This window comes from Balaenoptera borealis (assembly GCF_965194805.1).
Source record: "Balaenoptera borealis genome assembly, chromosome: 12".
NCBI lineage: Eukaryota > Metazoa > Chordata > Mammalia > Artiodactyla > Balaenopteridae > Balaenoptera > Balaenoptera borealis.
The window spans coordinates 48,632,242-48,655,416 of NC_138869.1; the positions used below are offsets into that span (position 1 = coordinate 48,632,242).

Genomic DNA, 23,175 nt, shown 5'->3' on the forward strand with positions numbered 1-23,175 from the left:
CTCGGTCCTTGACATGCTAAAATGTCCAGGCCAACCCCAGAAGTCTTGAAAGATGTCTGATCTGTTTAGCAGGAAGCAGGTTATTCCCTGGGGGCACTTCTCAGTCTCAGCAGAGCACAAATGTAGAACAGAGGAGGGCCAGAGGCAGAGGTCATCTTAGAAGGGTAACGTCAACTGGACTATTTTCAGCAGTTCTGTTTATGCCTCAGGGGAAGGGTTGGCTCTGTTGGTCCATGGTTGAGGTCAGCTGTAGGGGACACTGTGGGCTGAGTAAACCCACCTTCAGTCTTCAGTCTTGACAGTGCTTACAGCAAGTAATGCATGTCCCCCCGCCAAACACATTTTCACTTCGTAGACCTTGACTGAGCATCTGCCACATACACAGCATGTGCTCATTGCTGGGAAATGAAGATCAGGGGACAGTTCCTGGTCTTGACTTTCTAACTGTGAGTTGTCTACACAATCATGAAAGAGTGAGAATTTGGAGAAAGGAGAGGATGAAGGAGAGCAGCGTCCCAGAGGGTGTCCCAGTGCATGAGGGAATATGGTACTGTAGCCCAGGCAGAGCTCTGAGAATTTCCCACAATGCAGCTTGACAAACAAGGTTTTCATGGGGTTGGGCATTTATGGAGCCATCCCTGCTTTTGCTGAGATAAAAACTGGCAAACTTCTAGCTTTCCCAGAGCAACATGCCATCTGGAATTATAAAAGGCAGAGGAAGAGAGGAGCTGGTGATGGGCAGACCCCAGCCCACCATGTAGTGGGTGTTGGAGGTGGGCCCAGGACCACATCTACAACACAGCCAACCCTGGAGGCAGGCACAGAGTGGCATCACTAGGGCCTTCTCTCTTTGGCTTCCTCCCATGGCCCCAGGAGAGGCTGCAGACAGCTGGACTCATGTAGAGCCACACATCAAGTGCCCCATCTTCCCCTGCAGCCTGTGGGTGCCTGTGTTCACAAGCGAGTGGTCTTTACCAGCCCAGGATGGGTTGCAGAACTGGCCAGGGGCTGGGGGTCCAGCAGTGAAGAAGAGGCGGCCCTGCCCTCAAGGAACTCATGGTCAGGGGTGGGGGATGGGGGGCGGGATAGACAACCACAAAAATAAGATATAGTTTAAGTGTTAAAAAAAAAAAAGAAAGCTTTTTGGCAAAGCTCAGAGAACAGAGTAGCCAGCTCCTCAAGGAGAGAAGGCCAAGGGTGTGCCACTGAGAAGAAGCATCAGATTCAGAGCCCCAAAGATGGTCCCGAGGGCAGACTTAGCGACTAATTGTAAGGCCCCAAGGATACACCTTTCCCCGAGAGTGAATGCTCCACTGACGGGGCAAGTCTGCACGTTTGCATCATGTGGGTGTCTGTTTGGCTTACCCCAGAAGTGGACCCTAATACAAAGATCCGAGAGACAGCAGAAGCAAGAAGAACTACAATCCTGCAGCCTGTGGAACAAAAACCACATTCACAGAAAGATAGACAAGATGAAAAGGCAGAGGGCTATGTACCAGATGAAAGAACAAGATAAAACCCCAGAAAAACAACTAAATGAAGTGGAGATAGGCAACCTTCCAGAAAAAGAATTCAGAATAATGATAGTGAAGATGATCCAGGACCTCGGAAAAAGAATGGAGGCAAAGATCGACAAGATGCAAGAAATGTTTAACAAAGACCTAGAAGAATTAAAGAACAAACAAACAGAGATGAACAATACAATAACTGAAATGAAAACTACACTAGAAGGAATCAATAGCAGAATAACTGAGGCAGAAGAACGGATAAGTGACCTGGAAGACAGAATGGTGGAATCCACTGCTGCGGAACAGAAAAAAAGAAAAAAGAATGAAAAGATATGAAGGCAGCCTAAGAGACCTCTGGGACAACATTAAATGCAACAACATTTGCATTATAGGGGTCCCAGAAGGAGAAGAGAGAGAGAAAGAACCAGAGAAAATACTTGAAGAGATCATAGTCGAAAACTTCCCTAACATGGGAAAGGAAATAGCCACCCAAGTCCAGGAAGCGCAGAGAGTCCCATACAGGATAAACCCAAGGAGAAACATGCCGAGACACATAGTAGTCAAATTGACAAAAATAAAAGACAAAGAAAAATTATTGAAAGCAACAAGGGAAAAATGACAAATAACATACAAGGGAACTCCCATAAGGTTAACAGCTGATTTCTCAGAAGAAACTCTGCAAGCCAGAAGGGAGTGGCATGATATATTTAAAGTGATGAAAGGGAAGAACCTACAACCAAGATTACTCTACCCGGCAAGGATCTCATTCAGATTTGATGGAGAAATCAAAACCTTTACAGACAAGCAAAAGCTAAGAGAATTCAGCACCACCAAACCAGCTCTACAACAAATGCTAAAGGAACTTCTCTAAGTGGGAAAAAAAGAGAAGAAAAGGACCTACAAAAACAAACCCAAAACAATTAACAAAATGGTAATAGGAACATACATATCAATAATCACCTTAAATGTGAATGGATTAAATGCTCCAACCAAAAGACACAGGCTTGCTGAATGGATACAAAAACAAGACCCATATATATGCTGTCTACAAGAGACCCACTTCAGACCTAAGGGACACATTCAGACTGAAAGTGAGGGGATATTCCATGCAAATGGAAATCAAAAGAAAGCTGGAGTAGCAATATGCGTATCAGATAAAATAGACTTCAAAATAAAGAATGTTACATGAGACAAGGAAGGACACTACATAATGATCAAGGAATCAATCCAAGAAGAAGATATAACAATCATAAATATATATGCACCCAACATAGGGGCACCTCAATACATAAGGCAACTGCTAACAGCTATAAAAGAGGAAATCGACAGTAACACAATAATAGTGGGGCACTTTAACACCTCACTTACACCAATGGATGGATCATCCAGACAGAAAATTAATAAGGAAACACAAGCTTTAAATGAAACAATAGACCAGATAGATTTAATTGATATTTATAGGACATTCCATCCAAAAACAGCAGATTACACTTTCTTCTCAAGTGCACATGGAACATTCTCTAGGATAGATCACATCTTGGGTCACAAATCAAGCCTCAGTAAATTTAAGAAAAACTGAAATCATATCAAGCATCTTTTCTGAGCACAATGCTGTGAGATTAGAAATCAATTACAGGGAAAAAAACGTAAAAAACACAAACACATGGAGGCTAAACAATATGTTATTAAATAACCAAGAGATCACTGAAGAAATCAAAGAGGAAATCAAAAAATACCTAGAGACAAATTACAACGAAAACATGACGACCCAAAACCTATGGGATGCAGCAAAGGCAGTTCTAAGAGGGAAGTTTATAGCAATACAAGCCTACTCAAGAAACAAGGAAAATCTCAAATAAACAATCTAACCTTAAACCTAAAGGAAGTAGAGAAAGAAGAACAAACAAAACCCAAAGTTTGTAGAAGGAAAGAAGTCATAAAGATCAGAGCAGAAATAAATGAAATACAAAGAAAATAATAGCAAAGATCAATAAAACTAAAAGCTGGTTCTTTGAGAAGATAAACAAAATTGATAAACCATTAGCCAGACTCATCAAGAAAAAGAGGGAGAGGACTCAAATCAATAAAATTAGACATGAAAAAGGAGAAGTTACAACAGAAATACAAAGCATCCTAAGAGACTACTACAAGCAACTCTATGCCAATAAAATGGACAACCTGGAAGAAATGGACAAATTCTTAGAAAGGTATAACCTTCCAAGACTGAACCAGGAAGAAATAGAAAATATGAACAGACCAATCACAAGAAATGAAATTGAAACTGATTAAAAATCTTCCAACAAACAAAAGTCCAGGACCAGATGGCTTCATAGGTGAATACTATCAAACATTTAGAGAAGAGCTAACACCCATCCTTCTCAAACTCTTCCAAAAAATTGCAGAGGAAGGAACACTCCCAAACTCATTCTATGAGGCCACCATCACCCTGATACCAAAACCAGACAAAGATACTACAAAAAAAGAAAATTACAGACCAATATCACTGATGAATATAGAAGCAAAAATCCTCACCAAAACACTAGCAATCAGAATCCAACAGCACATTAAAAGTATCATACACCATGATCAAGTGGGATTTATCCCAGGGATGCAAGGATTCTTCAATATACGCAAATCAATCAATGTGATACACCATATTAACAGAAGAATAAAAACCATATGATCATCTCAATAGATGCAGAAAAAGCTTTTGGCAAAATTCAACACCCATTTATGATAAAAAAAAACTCTCCAGAAAGTGGGCATAGAGGGAACCTACCTCAACATAATAAAGGCCATTAAAAAAAAAAAAAGATCTGAGGGCCTATAGTTTATTTGGAGGTGAACCTGGAACCACAGGGAGGAGAGTAGGGATATGATACAGGGAAGGGAAAATAGGCAACAAATGACTTGTTATGAAGCAGGGTATGACCATGGGTGACGAGCTTGCCCCACTGGGGAACTCCAAGAGCTCCAATGGGCAAGGGAGCTGGGGTACTTATCCCCTAGCTCCCCAGTCATTGGTGAGGGCTGCTCCCAGGAGGTGGTGATTCCGTCCTGCCTCAGGGCAGCCAGCACAGGCTCTGGTAACCAGAGAAAGCCTTAGGCAAAGCAAGATTGCTGCTCACTGGCCATTATTAGCTTCAACTGAGAGAGAGCCTGAGCATTTCTGGAGAAACCCTGATGGGCCCTTTAGTCGCTGCCTTCTGCAGTACCTGAATGTTGATCTTGGGACATGGCACTGGGGAAGACGCCAACAAAATAGAGCCCTTTTTCCCAGAAGACCTACTATTATCACAGGTAGAGCCCATAACATGTCAAAGGTAATAATACTCTGGTTAGCCTCTCTTTTGAATGTTCACACAGTCAGTGGAAACAGTGTTGTTGTAGTACTGAAGAGGAATTATAGGGTACAGACGTAGGGTATAAACATATCTGTCCTCTATACACATGTACAAGGAGTACACAGGTGCTGGTCCAGTCAGGTGTTAAATAATAATGGTATAATTCAATTCAGTAGATGGAAGATAAAAATAGTTGGGGGCCCTCATTGTAGTAGGCACTGTGATGGATGCTTCACATATGTTGTCTCATAAAAATCCTCTGACAGCCCGGGAGGGTCACACTGTCCCCACTGACAGGTCAGGAAACAGGCTCAGAGATGCTCTCTGACCAAGGTCACCTGCTAGTAATGGCCAGGACTGGGGCTCAGCCCTGGCTCTGCCTGAATTCAAGGTTCTTGTTCTTTGCCCTGCCCTACAGTGGCCTCATTTATAGGCAAGGGGGAAAGAGCTGTTAAGAAGTCATCTTTTGCTCTGAGCAGGTATGTGTAACACACTTTATGAGCCTCACCTCATTTCATCCTCTCAGCAGCCCAGAGAAGTATTAGCTGTGCCCTTTTCACCAACCAGAGACCCAAGCTCGGAGACTCACACAGCGGCTAGGTGGCTGAGCCTGCTCTCTGCCCTGGCCCTCTGACTTCCCAGCCTCTGCTCTTTCCTCTGCACGAGCTGGCTTTGGGACAGTGCAGGCCAAAGAGATGACTGAGACCCAGACCCTGCCGCAGGGCCCTTGTCATCGGGGAGGAGGGCCCAGCCCTGTGCGTGATCAGCCAGAACCCAAGTTGGATCATGGAATGAACCAGACAGTCTGTCACAGCAACTCAGGGAAGGAGGAGGCCACGTCTGGGTGGGGAGACCAGAAAGTGCTCTAGGAAGAGGGGCACAGGGGAGGTCTTGGCGGGGCCCCTTGTTCTAAGGTGGTAACAGCCCCTCTCTGATTTCTCTCCCCCTCCTGCCTGCAGATGTGGCCCCAGTTTTGCACAGCCCCGACGGGAACTGGATGGCCCTGAAGGATGGGGCTCTGCCCCCAACCCGCCTGCTGGCCAAACCTAAGAGTGGCACGTTTCAGGCCCTGGAGGCGGCCTCCAGCGTGGCGTCCGCCTACGATGAGATGGGCTCCGACAGCGAGGAGGACTTTGACTGGAAGGAGGCCTTGAGCACGCTGTGCCCACAGCCCCAGAGCCTGGCCAGGAACCCCCAGCCTCAGTCCATGCAAGCCCAGGGCTCAGACCAAGGCCCCTCCGCCTACTCCGGGCTGTCCCCCAACCCCGAGGCCATGTGCTCTGACTCAGAAACCTCCTCAGCAGGCTCTTCCCGGGAAGCTGGGCGCCGGGCCAGGCTGTCCTGGTTGCAGAGGAAGGCCCCCAGGAATCCCTCAGCCGAGAAGATGCGCCTACAGGGAGAGCTAGACGTGAACTTCAACCCCCAGGCAGCCAGCAGGGAGACCTCAGACAGCAGCGAGCCTGAGGAGGCCCCCCACCCCGCAGATCGGAGGGCCAGGAGGTGGAGAAGGGCCCGGGTGGGCTCAGAGGAGCCAAGCAAGGAATTATCTTCCCCCAGCGGCCATCCCCCGGAGCTGGACACACATCAGGTAATAAAGCTGGGTGCGTGCAAGCACACACACATTTTTCAGTAGGCTGTGCCCTCCTCCAAGCAGGAGTGGTGTGGAGCGTCCCGGGTTCAGAATCCATAGAACCGGATTCTCATCTTGGTTTTGCTGCTCAGTCACAACTCTTGGAGGCTCCATGCCCTCCTCTCTGGAGATGAAAGCTTAGAGTTCAAAGTGGGTTTGCAAAGTGTGGCCCCCAGACCAGCAGCCACAGCAGCACCTGGGAACTTGTTAGAAATGCAGATCCTCAGGCCCTGCCCCAGAGCTGCTAAATCAGAAATTCTGGGGATGGTGCCCAGGCATCTCTGTTATAACAAGCTCTCTTGGTGATTCTTCTGTGCATTAAAAATCTAATGGCCACTGGTGTGGGGTTAAGGCTATGGGGTTTAGAGTCAGCCTGCTCGAGTTCAAATCCAGCTGTGTGACCTTGGACAAGGCATCTTTTTAGGTCTCAGTTTCCTCATCTGTCAAATGGGGATAATATTAGAACCCACTTCAAAGAATGGTTGTGATGAGTGAATAAGATAACTTTATAAAGAGCTGACCTCTGTCCTAGAACACAGCACAAGGGCACAGACAGTATTGTTTCAATATGATAATTCAGGGCACAGTTTACTAACATTCTGTGACTTTTAGTCCCCATCACAAGCCTCCTCGGAATCCTCAGTGCTGCCTCCCTCACGGTTTACCTCATGAACTGCCTTAGAGAATCTGATTAAAGCTATAGAATCTCTCCCTAGAAAAATGGACCTGTACATACACACACACACACACACACATACTTTGCTTACAATTTCAGGTAGTTCATGGACCCCCAATCAGATTAATTTTACATTCTGTGAATAAACCCTGCTCATCCCCAGCTCTATGCCTGTGATCATGCTGTGTCCCCACCCTCACCTCTTCCTGGTTTTGATCACCATGAACTCAATATTGAACTTTGTGATGCTGACTCTGGCCTTCCCATAGCAGTATTTTCTAAACTCAAAAAGGACACATGTAGCCTGGAAAGTTTAAATGCCTAAAAGCAATGGATTGCACTATTTGTAACTGTGAGCCTTATGGAAGATCTAGTTATGTTGCCTCTGCTTTCTGTAGGCACATCATCACAGCTACTTGCATTACTATCAACTTGACTTTTTAGGCTCCTGGAGAAACCACACCCACTTTCTGAATGTCATTGCATCTCCCATAGTACCCAGCTACCGTGCCTTGCATTCTTAGTTTGGGTTCCACCAAAAACAGGTCTGGAATTAAGGATTTGGATGTAGGTTTATGAGAGAGGCGATCCCAGGAAACCCAAGAGTGAAACGGGGAAATGAGAAAAGCCAATGAAGATACAATATAGGCAACTGGGGCTCCGTCCCACCAGGGACCCGCTGAGAAGTCATGTGGATCACAGCTCAGAATTCTCCACCTAGAAGACGGGGAAGAGTTACCTAGTCTCCTATCTCCCACTGGTACAGAGAGGTCCCACCCAGGGTGGGCATAAACTCCATACACAGCCAGGTTTGCATGGATGGTGCCTGAGAAATCCCTCAGATGGAGAAGAAGAGAGAGAGCCGGGTCTGAGGTGGGAAACTATCAGTGAGCCACAGATCGTCCCCTGTGGCTGCAGGCAACTCATGTAGGTCTGGGGGATACAGCCTGGGACATCACCAGCCTCTGCTACAGTGAGCTTCTATGAATGTGTCAGCCAGATCCCTGATCCTGGGGATCCCATTAAGACAGTCATGAAAAAATATAAATAAATAAAACAAAAAAACAGTCGTGCACTCAGAGGTCCTCAGGTCACAGAATTTAGCATCAGTGCTACCTGACCTGCTAATATGTTGCCTAGAAATTTGGTCCAAGCTCTCATTTTCTCCTCTGTAAAATAAGATCATTACAAATCTGCCGTGTGAGACTGTTGTGATCATAAATGAGAAATATAAAATTCTGTTCAGCTGTGAATCATTACCATCTAGCTCAAGTGGAGACTGTTTTCCAGGGACTCTGGGTGACTTGCCTCAAGGGATATTCTTGAGAGTTGTCTGCATGATTCACTGGCAGGTATAAAATGCCACCTATCCACCATAACTAGGTGCCTGAAGCTTCCTATTTATTCTGAGGTGGCTTTTAAGTTGTCTTCTGCTGTTAATCCTTGCAAGCCGTCAACAGGGAGAAGGCAAGGGCCAGCAGAAAGGATCCAGGACTCTGCTGTGTCTGCCTCGTCGGCAGTGTCCTTTCCCGACCACTAGGTGGCGATGGCGTTGCACTTCTGGGGACTTCAAAACCCTGGCCCTCCTCGTCCTCCCTTCTATTTAGTTTACTAGGGCAGTTCTCGTCCCCCCCACCAAAAAAAGTATATATATATATATATATATATATATATATATATATATATATATATATATATATATATATATACTATTTTCATACTTATAAGCTATATAAATAAGTGAATATAAAAATTATTAAAACATACAGATATAGTCTCCTTTGACCACAACCCTAAATCCCTGCCATCTCTCCCCAAATGACTACATTTGTATTTGTGCATCATATATGTATAGCACATTTAGAAATATAGTTATGTAAATGTGTCTGTGTTTTAGCAAACTCGGCATCCTACTCCCCATATTCTTCCACTTCTTTCTCCTAAGAGTATGTGATGGAGAAGTCAGAGCATACAGATCTCTGCACAGTACCTGCAAAAGGTTGCATCGCAGTGGTCTTCAGCGGGGAGTGTGGGAGTGGGAGCAATCCATCCAGGGCGCAAGCAGTAAGGGTGCATTGCCTGATGAGAATTTTAAAACAATAATAAATCCAATCAAAGTCAGTCTTTTTAATTATCACCTTGCACCAGGCACGGGCAATTCTAAGCAATGCTAATGATACAAGAACTTTATCAGTGTTGCTCCAAATATCGCACCCAACCTCCTCCGTTCTTCACTGTTCCAAGGTGGGGAGGAATCCACAATCAATAGTTCCCATAATGATGGATATTCAAGACTTTTTCAATGTTTGATGTTATAAACAATACTGCAGAAAATATTATTGTGCAAAGTTCTTTATACAAGTACAGGAGTAGAATTTCTGACTTGAGGCATAGATGGATCTTTAATTTTAATGAGTACTTGCCAAATTAAACTCCCAAAACTTCACAGCAGTCTACATAGCCATGCACTGTAGAGCACATTTTCTCATACTGTCAACAATACTCGGTGTTGTCAGTCTGTTAAACTGTTGCCAACTTTATGTGAGGAAAAAAATATATTTCTTTTTAGTTAACATAGTTACTACTAAGATTGAGCACTTTTTCCTATATTTACAGCTATTTGCATTTTTCCTTCTGTGAAAGACACATTTATATGTTTCTTCTATTATTTCGTCAGACCAACTGTCTTTTTCTTCTTGATTTTTAGGAATTAGTTTTATTTTCTAATTATACTGTAGATGTTAGTTCTTTGATGATTACACACTGAAGATACTCTCCCATTGTCTATCACTTTCACCTTAACGTTATTTAAGTATACTTTACAGGCAAAAATTTTTGTTACTAATAATTTATCAATTATTTTCTTCATTTCCTTTAAATTTTGTACCTTGTTTGAGAAGGTTTTAAATCTCCAAGATTGTTAGAATATTTTCTATTTTTTCCTAATACTTTGTAGTTTTGTATTTTACATTTAGCTCTTTAGTCTATCTGTACTTTACTTTGGGGGACGATATGAGGTAAGATCTAACCTTATTTTTTTTCAAATTAAATATCTGTCATCAAATCATTATTAAATAATTCATCCTATATCTGCTATGAGCAGTTTCCTGAGTCACGGAAGCCATATTAGAATCATAAACCCATTCCTTAAAAGATGCTGCTCCTTGAGAAGCAAGAAGAACTACAATCCTGCAGCCTGTGGAACAAAAACCACATTCACAGAAAGAGAGACAAGATGAAAAGGCAGAGAGCTATGTACCAGATGATGGAACAAGATAAAACCCCAGAAAAACAACTAAATGAAGTGGAGATAGGCAACCTTCCAGAAAAAGAATTCAGAATAATGATAGTGAAGATGATCCAGGACCTCGGAAAAAGAATGGAGGCAAAGATCGACAAGATGCAAGAAATGTTTAACAAAGACCTAGAAGAATTAAAGAACAAACAAACAGAGATGAACAATACAATAACTGAAATGAAAACTACACTAGAAGGAATCAATAGCAGAATAACTGAGGCAGAAGAACGGATAAGTGACCTGGAAGACAGAATGTGGGAATTCACTGCTGTGGAACAGAATAAAGAAAAAAGAATGAAAAGAAATGAAGACAGCCTAAGAGACCTCTGGGACAACACTAAACGCAACAACACTCACATTATAGGGGTCTCAGAAGGAGAAGAGGGAGCAAGGACCAGAGAAAATATTTGAAGAGATTATAGTCGAAAATTTCCCTAACATGGGAAAGGAAATAGCCACCCAAGTCCAGGAAGCGAAGAGAGTCCCATACAGGATAAACCCAAGGAGAAACACGCCAAGACACATAGTAATCAAATTGGCAAAAATTAAAGAAAAAGAAAAATTATTGAAAGCGACAAGGGAAAAATGACAAATAACATACAAGGGAACTCCCATAAGGTTAACAGCTGATTTCTCAGAAGAAACTCTACAAGCCAGAAGGGAGTGGCATGATATATTTAAAGTGATGAAAGGGAAGAACCTACAACCAAGATTACCCTACCCAGCAAGGATCTCATTCAGATTCGATGGAGAAATCAAAACCTTTACAGACAAGCAAAAGCTAAGAGAATTCAGCACCACCAAACCAGCTCTACAACAAATGCTAAAGGAACTTCTCTAAGTGGGAAACACAAGAGAAGAAAAGGACCTACAAAAACAAACCCAAAACAATTAAGAAAATGGTCATAGGAACATACATATCGATAATTACCTTAAACGTGAATGGATTAAATGCTCCAACCAAAAGACACAGGCTCACTGAATGGATACGAAAACAAGACCCATATATATGCTGTCTACAAGAGACCCACTTCAGACCTAGGGACACATACAGACTGAAAGTGAGGGGATGGAAAAAGATATTCCATGCAAATGGAAATCAAAAGAAAGCTGGAGTAGCTATACTCCTATCAGATAAAATAGACTTTAAAATAAAGAATGTTACAAGAGACAAGGAAGGACACTACATAATGATCAAGGGATCAATCCAAGAAAAAGATATAACAATTATAAATATATATGCACCCAACATGGGAGCACCTCAATACATAAGGCAAATGCTAACAGCTATAAAAGGAGAAATTGACAGTAACACAATAATAGTGGGGGACTTTAACACCTCACTTACACCAATGGACAGATCATCCAGACAGAAAATTAATAAGGAAACACAAGCTTTAAATGACACAATAGACCAGGTAGATTTAGTTGATATTCATAGGACATTCCATCCAAAAACAGCAGGCTACACTTTCTTCTCAAGTGCGCATGGAACATTCTCTAGGATAGATCACATCTTGGGTCACAAATCAATCCTCAATAAATTTAAGAAAATTGAAATCATATAAAGCATCTTTTCTGACCACAACGCTATGAGATTAGAAATGAATTACAGGGAAAAAAACATAAAAAGGACAAACACATGGAGGCTAAACAATACGTTACTAAATAACCAAGAGATCACTAAGAAATCAAACAGGAAATAAAAAAATACCTAGAGACAAATGACAATGAAAACACGACGACCCAAAACCTATGGGATGCAGCAAAAGCAGTTCTAAGAGGGAAGTTTATAGCTATACAAGCCTACCTAAAGAAACAAGAAAAATCTCAAGTAAACAATCTAACCTTACACCTAAAGGAACTAGAGAAAGAAGAACAAACAAAACCCAAAGTTAGCAGAAGGAAAGAAATTATAAAGATCAGAGCGGAAATAAATGAAACAGAAACAAAGAAAACAATAGCAAAGATCAATAAAACTAAAAGCTGGTTCTTTGAGAAGATAAACAAAATTGATAAACCATTAGCCAGACTCATCAAGAAAGAGGGAGAGGACTCAAATCAATAAAATTAGACATGAAAAAGGATAAGTTACAATGGACACTGCAGAAATACAAAGCATCCTAAGAGACTACCACAAGCAACTCTATGCCAATAAAATGGACAACCTGGAAGATATGGACAAATTCTTAGAAAGGTATAACCTTCCAAGACTGAACCAGCAAGAAATAGAATATATGAACAGACCAATCACAAGTAATGAAATTGAAACTGTGATTAAAAATCTTCCAACAAACAAAAGTCCAGGACCAGATGGCTTCACAGGTGAATTCTATCAAACATTTAGAGAAGAGCTAACACCCATCCTTCTCAAACTCTTCCAAAAAATTGCGGAGGAAGGAACACTCCCAAACTCATTCTATGAGGCCACCATCACCCTGATACCAAAACCAGACAAAGATACTACAAAATAAGAAAATTACAGACCAATATCACTGATGAATATAGATGCAAAACTCCTCAACAAAATACTAGCAAACAGAATCCAACAACACACTAAAAGGATCATATACCATGATCAAGTGGGATTTATCCCAGGGATGCAAGGATTCTTCAATATACGCAAATCAATCAATGTGATAAACCATATTAACAAATTGAAGACTAAAAACCATATGATCATCTCAATAGATGCAGAAAAAGCTTTTGGAAAAATTCAACACCCATTTATGATAAAAACTCTCCAGAAAGTGGGCACACAGGGAACCTACCTCAACATAATAAAGGCCATAGATGACAAACCCACAGCAAACATCATTCTCAATGGTGAAAAACTGAAAGCATTGCCTCTAAGATCAGGAACAAGACAAGGATGTCCACTCTCACCACTATTTTTTTTTAATATATTTATTTATTTATTTATGGCTGTGTTGGGTCTTCGTTTCTGTGCGAGGGCTTTCTCTAGTTGCGGCGAGCGGGGGCCACTCTTCATCTCAGTGCGCGGGCCTCTCACTATCGCGGCCTCTCTTGTTGCGGAGCACAGGCTCCAGACGCGCAGGTTCAGTAGTTGTGGCTCACGGGCCCTGTTGCTCCACGGCATGTGGGATCTTCCCAGACCAGGGCTCGAACCCGTGTCCCCTGCATTGGCAGGCGGACCCTCAACCACTGCACCACCAGGGAAGCCCCCACTGTCACCACTATTATTCAACATAGTTTTGGAAGTCCTAGCCTTGGCAATCAGAGAAGAAAAAGAAATAAAAGGAATACAAATCGGAAAAGAAGAAGTAAAACTGTCACTGTTTGCAGATGACATGATAGTATACATAAAGAATCCTAAAGATGCCACCAGAAAACTACTAGAGCTAATCAATGAATTTGGTAAAGTTGCAGTATACAAAATTAATGCACAGAAATCTCTTGCATTCCTGTATACTAATGACGAAAAATCTGAAAGAGAAATTAAGGAAACACTCCCATTTACCATTGCAACAAAAAGAATAAAATACCTAGGAATAAACCTACCTAGGGAGACAAAAGATCTGTATGCAGAAAACTATAAGACACTGATGAAAGAAATTAAAGATAACACGAACAGATGGAGAGATATACAATGTTCTTGGATTGGAAGAATCAATATTTTGAAAATGACTACACTACCCAAAGCAATCTACAGATCAATGCAATCCCTATCAAATTACCAATGGCATTTTTTATGGAACTAGAACAAAAAAATCTTAAAATTTGTGTGGAGACACAAAAGACCCCGAATAGCCAAAACAATCTTGAGGGAAAAAAACAGAGCTGGAGGAATCAGACTCCCTGACTTCAGACTATACTATAAAGCTATAGTAATCAAGACAATATGGTACTGGCACAAAAACAGAAACACAGATCAATGGAACAAGATAGAAAGCCCAGAGATAAACCCATGCACCTATGGTCAACTAATCTATGACAAAGGAGGCAAGGATATACAGTGGAGAAAAGACAGTCTCTTCGATAAGTGGTGCTGGGAAAACTGGACAGGTACATGTAAAAGAATGAAATTAGAACACTCCCTAACACCTTACACAAAAATAAACTCAAAATGGATTAAAGACCTAAATGTAAGACCGGACACTATAAAACTCTTAGAGGATGACATAGGAAGAACACTCTTTGACATAAATCACAGCAAGATCTTTTTTGACCCACCTCCTAGAGTAATGGAAATAAAAACAAAAATAAACAAATGGGACCTAATGAAACTTCAAAGCTTTTGCACAGCAAAGGAAACCATAAACAAGACGCTAGACAACCCTCAGCATGGGAGAAAATATTTGCAAACAAATCAACGGACAAAGGATTAACTTCCAAAATATATAAACAGCTCATGCAGCTCAATATTAAAAAAACAAACAACCCAATCCAAAAATGGGCAGAAGACCTAAATAGACATTTCTCCAAAGAAGACATACAGATGGCCAAAAAGCACATGAAAAGCTGCTCAACATCACTAATTATTAGAGAAATGCAAATCAAAACTACAATGAGGTATCACCTCACACCAGTTAGAATGGGCATCATCAAAAAATCTACAAACAAAAAATGCTGGAGAGGGTGTAGAGAAAAGGGAACCCTCTTGCACAGTTGGTGGGAATGTAAATTGATACAGCCACTATGGAGAACAGTATGGAGGTTCCTTAAAAAACTAAAAATAGAATTACCATATGATCCAGCAATCCCACTACTGGGCATATACCCAGAGAAAACCATAATTCAAAAAGACACATGCACCCCAATGTTCATTGCAGCACTATTTACTATAGCCAGGTCATGGAAGCAACCTAAATGCCCATCGACAGACGAATGGATAAAGAAGATACGGTACATATATACAATGGGATATTACTCAGCCATAAAAAGGAACAAAATTGGGTCATTTGTAGAGACGTGGATGGATCTGGAGACTGTCATACAGAGTGAAGTAAGTCGTAAAGAGAAAAACAAATATCGTATATTAACGCATATATGTGGAACCTAGAAAAATGGTACAGATGAACCGGTTTGCAGGGCAGAATTTGAGACACAGATGTAGAGAACAAACGTATGGACACCAAGGGGGGAAAGCCGTGCGGAGGTGGGGGTGGTGGTGTGCTGAATTGGGCAATTGGGATTGACATGTATACAGTGATGTGTATAAAACTGATGACTAATAAGAACCTGCTGTATAAAAAAATAAATAAAATAAAATTTAAAAATTAAAAAATAAATAAATAAATAAATAAAATAAAAAAGATGCTGCTCCTTGACCTGAGATCCAAGAGAAATTTATCTCATGGGTCCTTGTGGAGAGAATGCAGAATACGGCACCCTCCACAATAAACTGCTTCAAACGAACACACACTTTGGAGGCTGCTTCTCACAGTGTCACTCAGTGTGGACCAATGCATCGCTCTGGGGACAACTCAGCCGGGTCAGGTCTACGAGGGGCCAAAATACTCTGACCTCTGCTGGTCCGGGTTGCTCCAGGATTAAGTTGTAGGATCTGTAGAGGAGTGGATGGCTGCCTCCCCAGGCCCTGGCTCATGAGTGCTGTGCAGCTCTGAATTCAAAGGGATGCACCTGACAAGTGCCTGCAAGACCATGCATGTTGGGGGTAGTATGGCAACACCCCCACGCCCATGAACACTGAGGCACCTGACGGGTCCACCCACCTCAGAGGTGTGTCAAGAGAACGCTCCCAAGCAAGTCTTTAAATCTTCTCAAATTGTTTGAATTTCCTCCAGTACACAGACCAAAGGGTGACAGTACCCACCTCCCCATCCCCAATTCTTCACCATTGATTTTCATATCTTTTTAGGTGTGGAAACTTCCTTTAAATGAAAACTTAAAGAGCCTCTCTGAGACAAGGCTGCCGTCCCCCCATGCCTCTCACTCCCACCTCCACAGCAGCCTAAGCAAGTACAGATCATAACCTGCAAACAGTTTAGAGCAAGTATGACCAAATACCCCCTCGACAGCAGAAAAATCTTGAGTCAAGTATCTGTCAAGTGATTCCCCTTATTGGTGAGAATTGCTGGGTGCGCCCTCTAAGACAAGCCGGTTGCAGAGAACAGGTCTAGAAAACAATGAGACATTTGCTGTATAACAGTGTTTCTTAAACATTCTTGTGTCATAGGCCCTTTTGAGAACCTGATGAATTATTAAGTCTTCTCCCCAGTGGGGGAAGAAATGTGCATAAACACAAGTGCTCAAAGCTTTACATTTTTAAACAGGACTCTGTTGGATATTAAGAATCATCCACCAAAAATACTGACTTTTGTTTTGCTATAGTTAACTTATAGCCCTACTTTGGGCAGATATCAAATAGAGGGGCTACCTGTCAGTTAAAGCCTTTACTTACTTGTGGCAGTAAAACCGTGTTCATTCCATGAGGCGAATGTTGAGCTCTCTATATGGCAGGGACTCGAACCCAGCCCACTCACAACAGATAGCAAGTCGTTTGCAATGAAAAGAAGGGAATCTGGAACACCCCTCAGCCCCGCTACCCCAGCCCCTACCCTGAAGGTCATCATGTGATTGTTCAGGAGACTCTTCCTGCCCCTTCTGAGATTCTGACTCTCACGCCTGCATTATGGTCCTGGTTCTGAATCATCATCAAAATCCAAGGATCATGTAACTTAGTCTACACCCAATGCCAATCCAGAGTCAAAGAAAAAAACAAAGATGAAATCCACTGTTAATGCTGCTTCCTTCCTAAAGGATTTTTCCACAAAGTAATAGGCCAACTGTGGTCACTATGAAAATAATTCTGTCTTAAATGCCTGTTCCTCATGTAAATATTGACCTGAGAAGTCCAGGCTAATGATTTTCCAGATATTTTATATGGATTGCCATAATTCTAGGGAATAAATGGCTGCTGTTTCAACAAATGGCATAGTTAATTCTGCCAGATAGGAGATTATAAAGGGAAAACCAACTAGGGGCAGAGCCCATCCGTCAGAGGGATTTGGGTTCTGGCAGAGGGAGATGTGACCCAGATTTGATTAAGGTTTTGTTTATTTTGAAATCAATTTTATAATATGAAGGACTCAGAGAACAGCTTGGGATTCACACCAGGACAACTGACCTGTAATTATAAAAGCTAAAATTAAGGCTTCCAGATGACACCCAGGTGCTAAGTTCCCATAACCTCCTTCACCAAATTCATCCCCAAGATCCGGGCCCCATATCTGCCTTCGTGCAGCTCCACTGACCCAACTCAGACCCTTCCAGGTAGGGGAGTTCTTCTTGAGGCAGGAAGATTATAATATTATAATATTAAATTTGATAAAATTCCAGGTTCCATCTTCCCATTTCCACCCTGTTAAGTTGACCAAGGATTTGATGTATATTTTGGTACGTATGACTGGTTTTGTTTTGTTTTTTAATTAATTAATTAATTAATTTTATTATTTTTGGCTGTGTTGGGTCTTCGTTTCTGTGCGAGGGCTTTCTCTAGTTGTGGCAAGCGGGGGCCACTCTTCATCGCGGTGCGCGGGCCTCTCACTGTCGCGGCCTCTCTTGTTGCGGAGCACAGGCTCCAGACGCGCAGGCTCAGTAGTTGTGGCTCACGGGACTAGTTGCTCCGCGGCATGTGGGATCTTCCCAGACCAGGGCTCGAACCTGTGTCCCCTGCATTGGCAGGCACATTCTCAACCACTGCGCCACCAGGGAAGCCCACGTATGACTGTTCTTATCACACCAGTTATTTTTTTTAAATGCCTTATTCACCAGAGTACAGCATGTGAATAAATCTAGTTTTAGGTTAACAGCAATACACTGGGAGAGGACAAACCTCTATCTTAAGGCACCAGAGACAGAACTTTTTCGAGTCCTCGGAAGAAACAGGTCAACGGTGGAGTCAGCCAGCCCCAAGGCTCATTCTGCTCTTCTTGGATTCGGGATAAATATGCCAAGGGATTTGCAAGTAAACTACGTACATTTGTCACGTACAGTGCCTCTAGGGTTAGTTAACCTGTTGGGGCTTTTCTCTGAAGTTGACTAAAATGATATCCAAAAGCAAGCTGCAGAAATTCTGATTTTTTAGGTCAGGTTCCGTATCTTTCATCACAGGGGTTGGGGAGAGCCACCAGGACACCAGGATATATTCAATGAAGGCTGACATGTAACATCTGAGAGTAATTCTTTAGCAGGGCTCTTTTTAAAAAGATGGAGAAAACCCAGAGCCTCCCACCTCCCCCTCAAATGACCTGGCAGTTGAAAGCCAGGCTCTAGGAAAAAGTGTTGCTAGGACTGCGGTTGTTTAGCCTGGAAGACATTGACATTGCTCCCTTCAAATGTGTGGAGAATTTTGATGAGGATGATGATAAGGCTGAGTAGGAGAAAAATTGCTTTGAAATAAAGCAGGCAGGATTTCAAGGTCTATAAAGACAGACCACTAGGGCGACTGAAGGTAAGGACAGTCCTCTGAGACTGTGGCTCTGCTAACTGTTCTCCTTCCAAGGAGCATGGTTTAATTTGGAGCTTCTAGCCTCATCTTAGAATAATGCAAAGAGCTTGGCCTTCAGGGTCAGGCCATCTTCAGCTCAGCCATGCACTAGCTACCTGACCTTGGACAGCCTACTCAACCTCAGTGTCTTTGTGGATACAGAGGGAACGACTGAGACCCTTGAAGGAGATTCCATGCGTGCCTCGCCGAGGGCAGTGCTCGCCCACATGGCTGTGTTCAGCTGCAAGGACTGTCCAGTTCTCACATACCCATTGCCTCCATTTATTTCCATCTCTATTTTTCTCAATCTTGAGAATTCACAGAGTACTCAAGAATTTTTCAGAGGATATCTAGTTTGAGAACAGCTGCATTCAAATTTAAATACTGTCAAGGTAAGAAATCTTTAGCACCACCAGAAGCATAAATGCAAACAAAGGAATGGCGATCCATGGCAGCACTCAGCTGTAAGGTGGTTGCCCTGGTAATCCAGAATGTGCCTTTTTTTTTTTTAGGTTATCAGTGAAATGAAAACCAAAATTTAAAAATTAGTATAAAGAGCTTGCAGACCACCGAGAATAGATTAGAAGTCTCTTGCTTAAGAAAATGTACTAGCTTATCTTAATGAGTATTCCATCATCAGGTGTTTAAAATTTTACATCTTTATTTAGCCAGAATCTCCATGTTCCACACACTAAATGGAAGTGTGCAAAGAAAAGGCAACGTTTTGATCTCCCATAGCCGCCTTAAATTTCCTCATCAGCCTCCGCATTCTGAAGAGCCGGGAATGTAAGCCAGGCAATCCAAGGAACACTTAGCCTCTTGCGATTTAATCAACTTTCTGTTTAAAACTGTATTTTTTTAAGTAAATAACCAGTCATCCAACCCCTCCACTTTCTCTACCTTCGCTGTCTTGGGGGTGGGGAGGGGGGCTTCTGGTGTCCTCTTAGAGCTGAGTGGTGTCCTCTGGGTCCCTGCAGGTCTCTCAGTGATGGGGCCCTGTTCATTAAGTCATCCCCCTCCTGCTCCCCGCCCAGCATCCCCCACCAGTGTCTAAGGCTCCCTCTTCTGTGTGCTCAGTCAGAACCCAGGATCTTTCCCTCAGGCCCCAGCTCGGCTCTCACTTTCATCCGCTTCCCACGCAGCTGTCCAGCCCCAGGGCAACTACCTCATTTCCACTGTAGGGAGCCCCTCGGTGCAGCCACACCAAAGATCTTCCATGAGCCAGCTTCTGGATGCCCTTGGGGCCACCCAGGAGCCTGGGAGACATTTGACAGATAAAGCTCAGTTCCTTAGGTGGATGCTTAACCCTCTGCAGTCTGACCCAGGCCTGTTTTCTCCATACCTCCAAGTTCCCCACTCTCTCTACTTCTGAGCCTTATTCCTCTAACTATACTGAGCAGTTTCATACACCCTGGGTCTTAGTGATCCTGCTGCTTCCTCATCAAGAATGCTTGTCCCCATGTCTACATATTAAAATGCTCCTCATCTCTCAAGAACCTGCTCAGAGACCATTCTTCCCATGGAGCTGCCCCAAGTCCTCAGACCAAGGGACTCCTCCTTCTCAGGCATAATGGGGGCATTACTCACCTCTCACAAGGCCCTCATCATGATTCTTACTCAGGGCCAGAAAAAAAAAAATTATTTCCAAGGGACCCTTTTTCTTTTATCAATCCATTGATTTTTTTTCATTTCTGTCATCTGTCTCCTTCTAATCACTTTTATATAGACAGCTCCCTTTAGCATTTGTCCAATTACAAACTGTATCAAGCAAATTTGGTGCACAAACATCATAAAGAATCTGCCACACATCTTTTTATCAGAACAGGATGGTCTAGATTCTTGTTGCAAAATATGTGTGATGAAGCCCTTCTTGTTGAATGACTAACTTAATGAAAATACCATCTTTTCTCTTATCCTGATAAATACGTTGTTTACTCATCGATTCTTGGGTTGAGATAATTCACCTAGGACACTGTCATCTGAAGATTCTTAGTCTGAGAGTTATACAATCAATTCCATCATCATTGTTAGAGTCTGGGGAGCTGCTCTTCTCTTTAACTTCATCTTCTGAGTCATCTAATTGTGAAATGTTCTCTGTCTGTTTTATTCCTTTGCCATTATGAAAAATTTTGAATTCTCAACCATGAAAATTCAACCATGAGCTAAAAGCAGACTCAAAACGGTGATGATTTATTTTGATGTTGAATCATCCTTCTAGGTAATTCCATTCTTCTGTTTCATTATTCTAGTCTCTTTTTAGCATAATTGGAAATATTTGGTGAGTAATGATGAAAGATATTTCCCAGGATGATGAAACAGCAAAATATTTCAAAAGATAAGGAAAATGAGATCATAGAAATCCCTTCATGTGTCTTAGATTTATAAAAGGGTCCAAAGAACCCAGGTAGTAATTGCAAAATATAATGAGTTTTATTTACAAAATTAGTACATTTTCTCTTTGTTCATTGGGAGTCCTTCAAGAAAGAATAAAAGCCATGAAATACCAAGCCTTATAAATCGATAGAACAACTTAAAGAGGAAACTCAAAATCTGGGAAGATTGGTTCAGGATGGTGGAGTAGAAGGACGTGCACTCACTCCCTCTTGTGAGAGCACCAGAATCACAACTAACTGCTGAACAATTATCGACAGGAAGACACTGAAACTCACCAAAAAACATACCCCACATCCAAAGACAAAGGAGAAGATGCAAAGAGATGGTAGGAGGGGCACAATCACAATACAATCAAATCCCATAACTGCTGCGTGGGTGACTCACAAACTGGAGAACAATTATACCACAGAAGTCCTCCCACTGGAGTGAAGGTTCTGAGCCCCATGTCAGGCTTCCCAACCTGGGGGTCTGAAAACAGGAGGAGGAATTCCCAGAGAATCAGACTTTGAACACTAGCAGGATTTGATTGCAGGACTTCGACAGGACTGGGGGAAACAGAGACTCCACTCTTGAAGGGCACACACAAAGTTGTGTATGCATCAGGACCCAGGGGGAAGGAGCAGTGACCCCACAGGAGAATGAACCAGACCTACCTGCTAGTGTTGGAGGGTCTCCTGCAGAGCTGGGGGGAGGCTGTGGCTCACTGCAGGGACAGGGACACTGGCAGTGGAAGTTCTGGGAAGTACTCCTTGGCGTGAGCCCTCCTGGAGTCTGCCATTAACCCCACCAAAGAGCCTGCAGGCTCCAGTACTGGGTTGCCTCAGTCCAAACAACCAACGGGAGGGAAGTCAGCCACACCCATCAGCAGACAAGCAGATTAAAGTTTTACTGAGCTCTGCCCACCAGAGCAACACCCAGCTCTACCCATCACCAGTCCCTCCCATCAGGAAGCTTGCACAAGCCTCTTAGATAGCCTCATCCACCAGAGGGCAGACAACAGAAGCAAGAAGAACTACAATCCTGCAGCCTGTGGAACAAAAACGACATCACAGAAAGATAGACAAGATGAAAAGGCAGAGGGCTATGTACCAGATGAAGGAACAAGATAAAACCTCAGAAAAACAACTAAATGAAGTGGAGATAGGCAACCTTCCAGAAAAAGAATTCAGAATAATGATAGTGAAGATGATCCAGGACCTCGAAAGAAGAATGGAGGCAAAGATCAAGAAGATGCAAGAAATGTTTAACAAGGACCTAGAAGAATTAAAGAACAAACAAACAGAGATGAACAATACAATAACTGAAATGAAAACTACACTAGAAGGAATCAATAGCAGAATAACTGAGGCAGAAGAATGGATAAGTGACCTGGAAGACAAAATGGTGAAATTCACTGCCGTGGAACAGAATAAAGAAAAAAGAATGAAAAGAAATGAAGTCAGCCTAAGAGACCTCTGGGACAACATTAAATGCACCAACATTCGCATTATAGGGGTCCCAGGAGAAGAGAGAGAGAATGGACGCAAGAAAATACTTGAAGAGATCATAGTCGAAAACTTCCCTAACATGGGAAAGGAAATAGCCACCCAAGTCCAGGAAGCGAAGAGAGTCCCAAGCAGGGTAAACCCAAAGAGAAACATGCCAAGACACATAGTAATTAAATTGACAAAATTTAAAGACAAAGAAAAATTATTAAAAGCAACAAGGGAAAAACGAAAAATAACATACAAGGGAACTCCCATAAGGTTAACAGCTGATTTCTCAGCAGACACTCTACAAGCCAGAAGGGAGCGGCATGATGTATTTAAAGTGATGAAAGGGAAGAACCTACAACCAAGATTACTCTACCCGG

The 23,175-nt window shown here is 42.6% G+C and overlaps 2 protein-coding genes across 9 annotated transcripts in view; one reads left to right on the top strand and one right to left on the bottom strand.

Annotated features, from left to right (window-relative positions):
• The window catches only part of LOC309608508 (uncharacterized protein), a gene marked incomplete at its 5' end in the record, with an annotated part of 555,765 nt that overhangs the window by 365,503 nt on the left and 167,087 nt on the right, over positions 1-23,175 (bottom strand). The gene's annotated exons all lie outside the window — the stretch shown is intronic.
• MYRIP (myosin VIIA and Rab interacting protein) overlaps positions 1-23,175 on the top strand; it is a 223,647-nt gene that overhangs the window by 158,078 nt on the left and 42,394 nt on the right. For all 3 annotated transcript variants that reach the window (XM_082348456.1, XM_082348457.1, XM_082348458.1), the window contains one exon: positions 5,812-6,440. In XM_082348456.1, the coding sequence (XP_082204582.1) occupies positions 5,812-6,440 (629 nt within the window). The remainder of the gene's footprint in view (positions 1-5,811; positions 6,441-23,175) is intronic.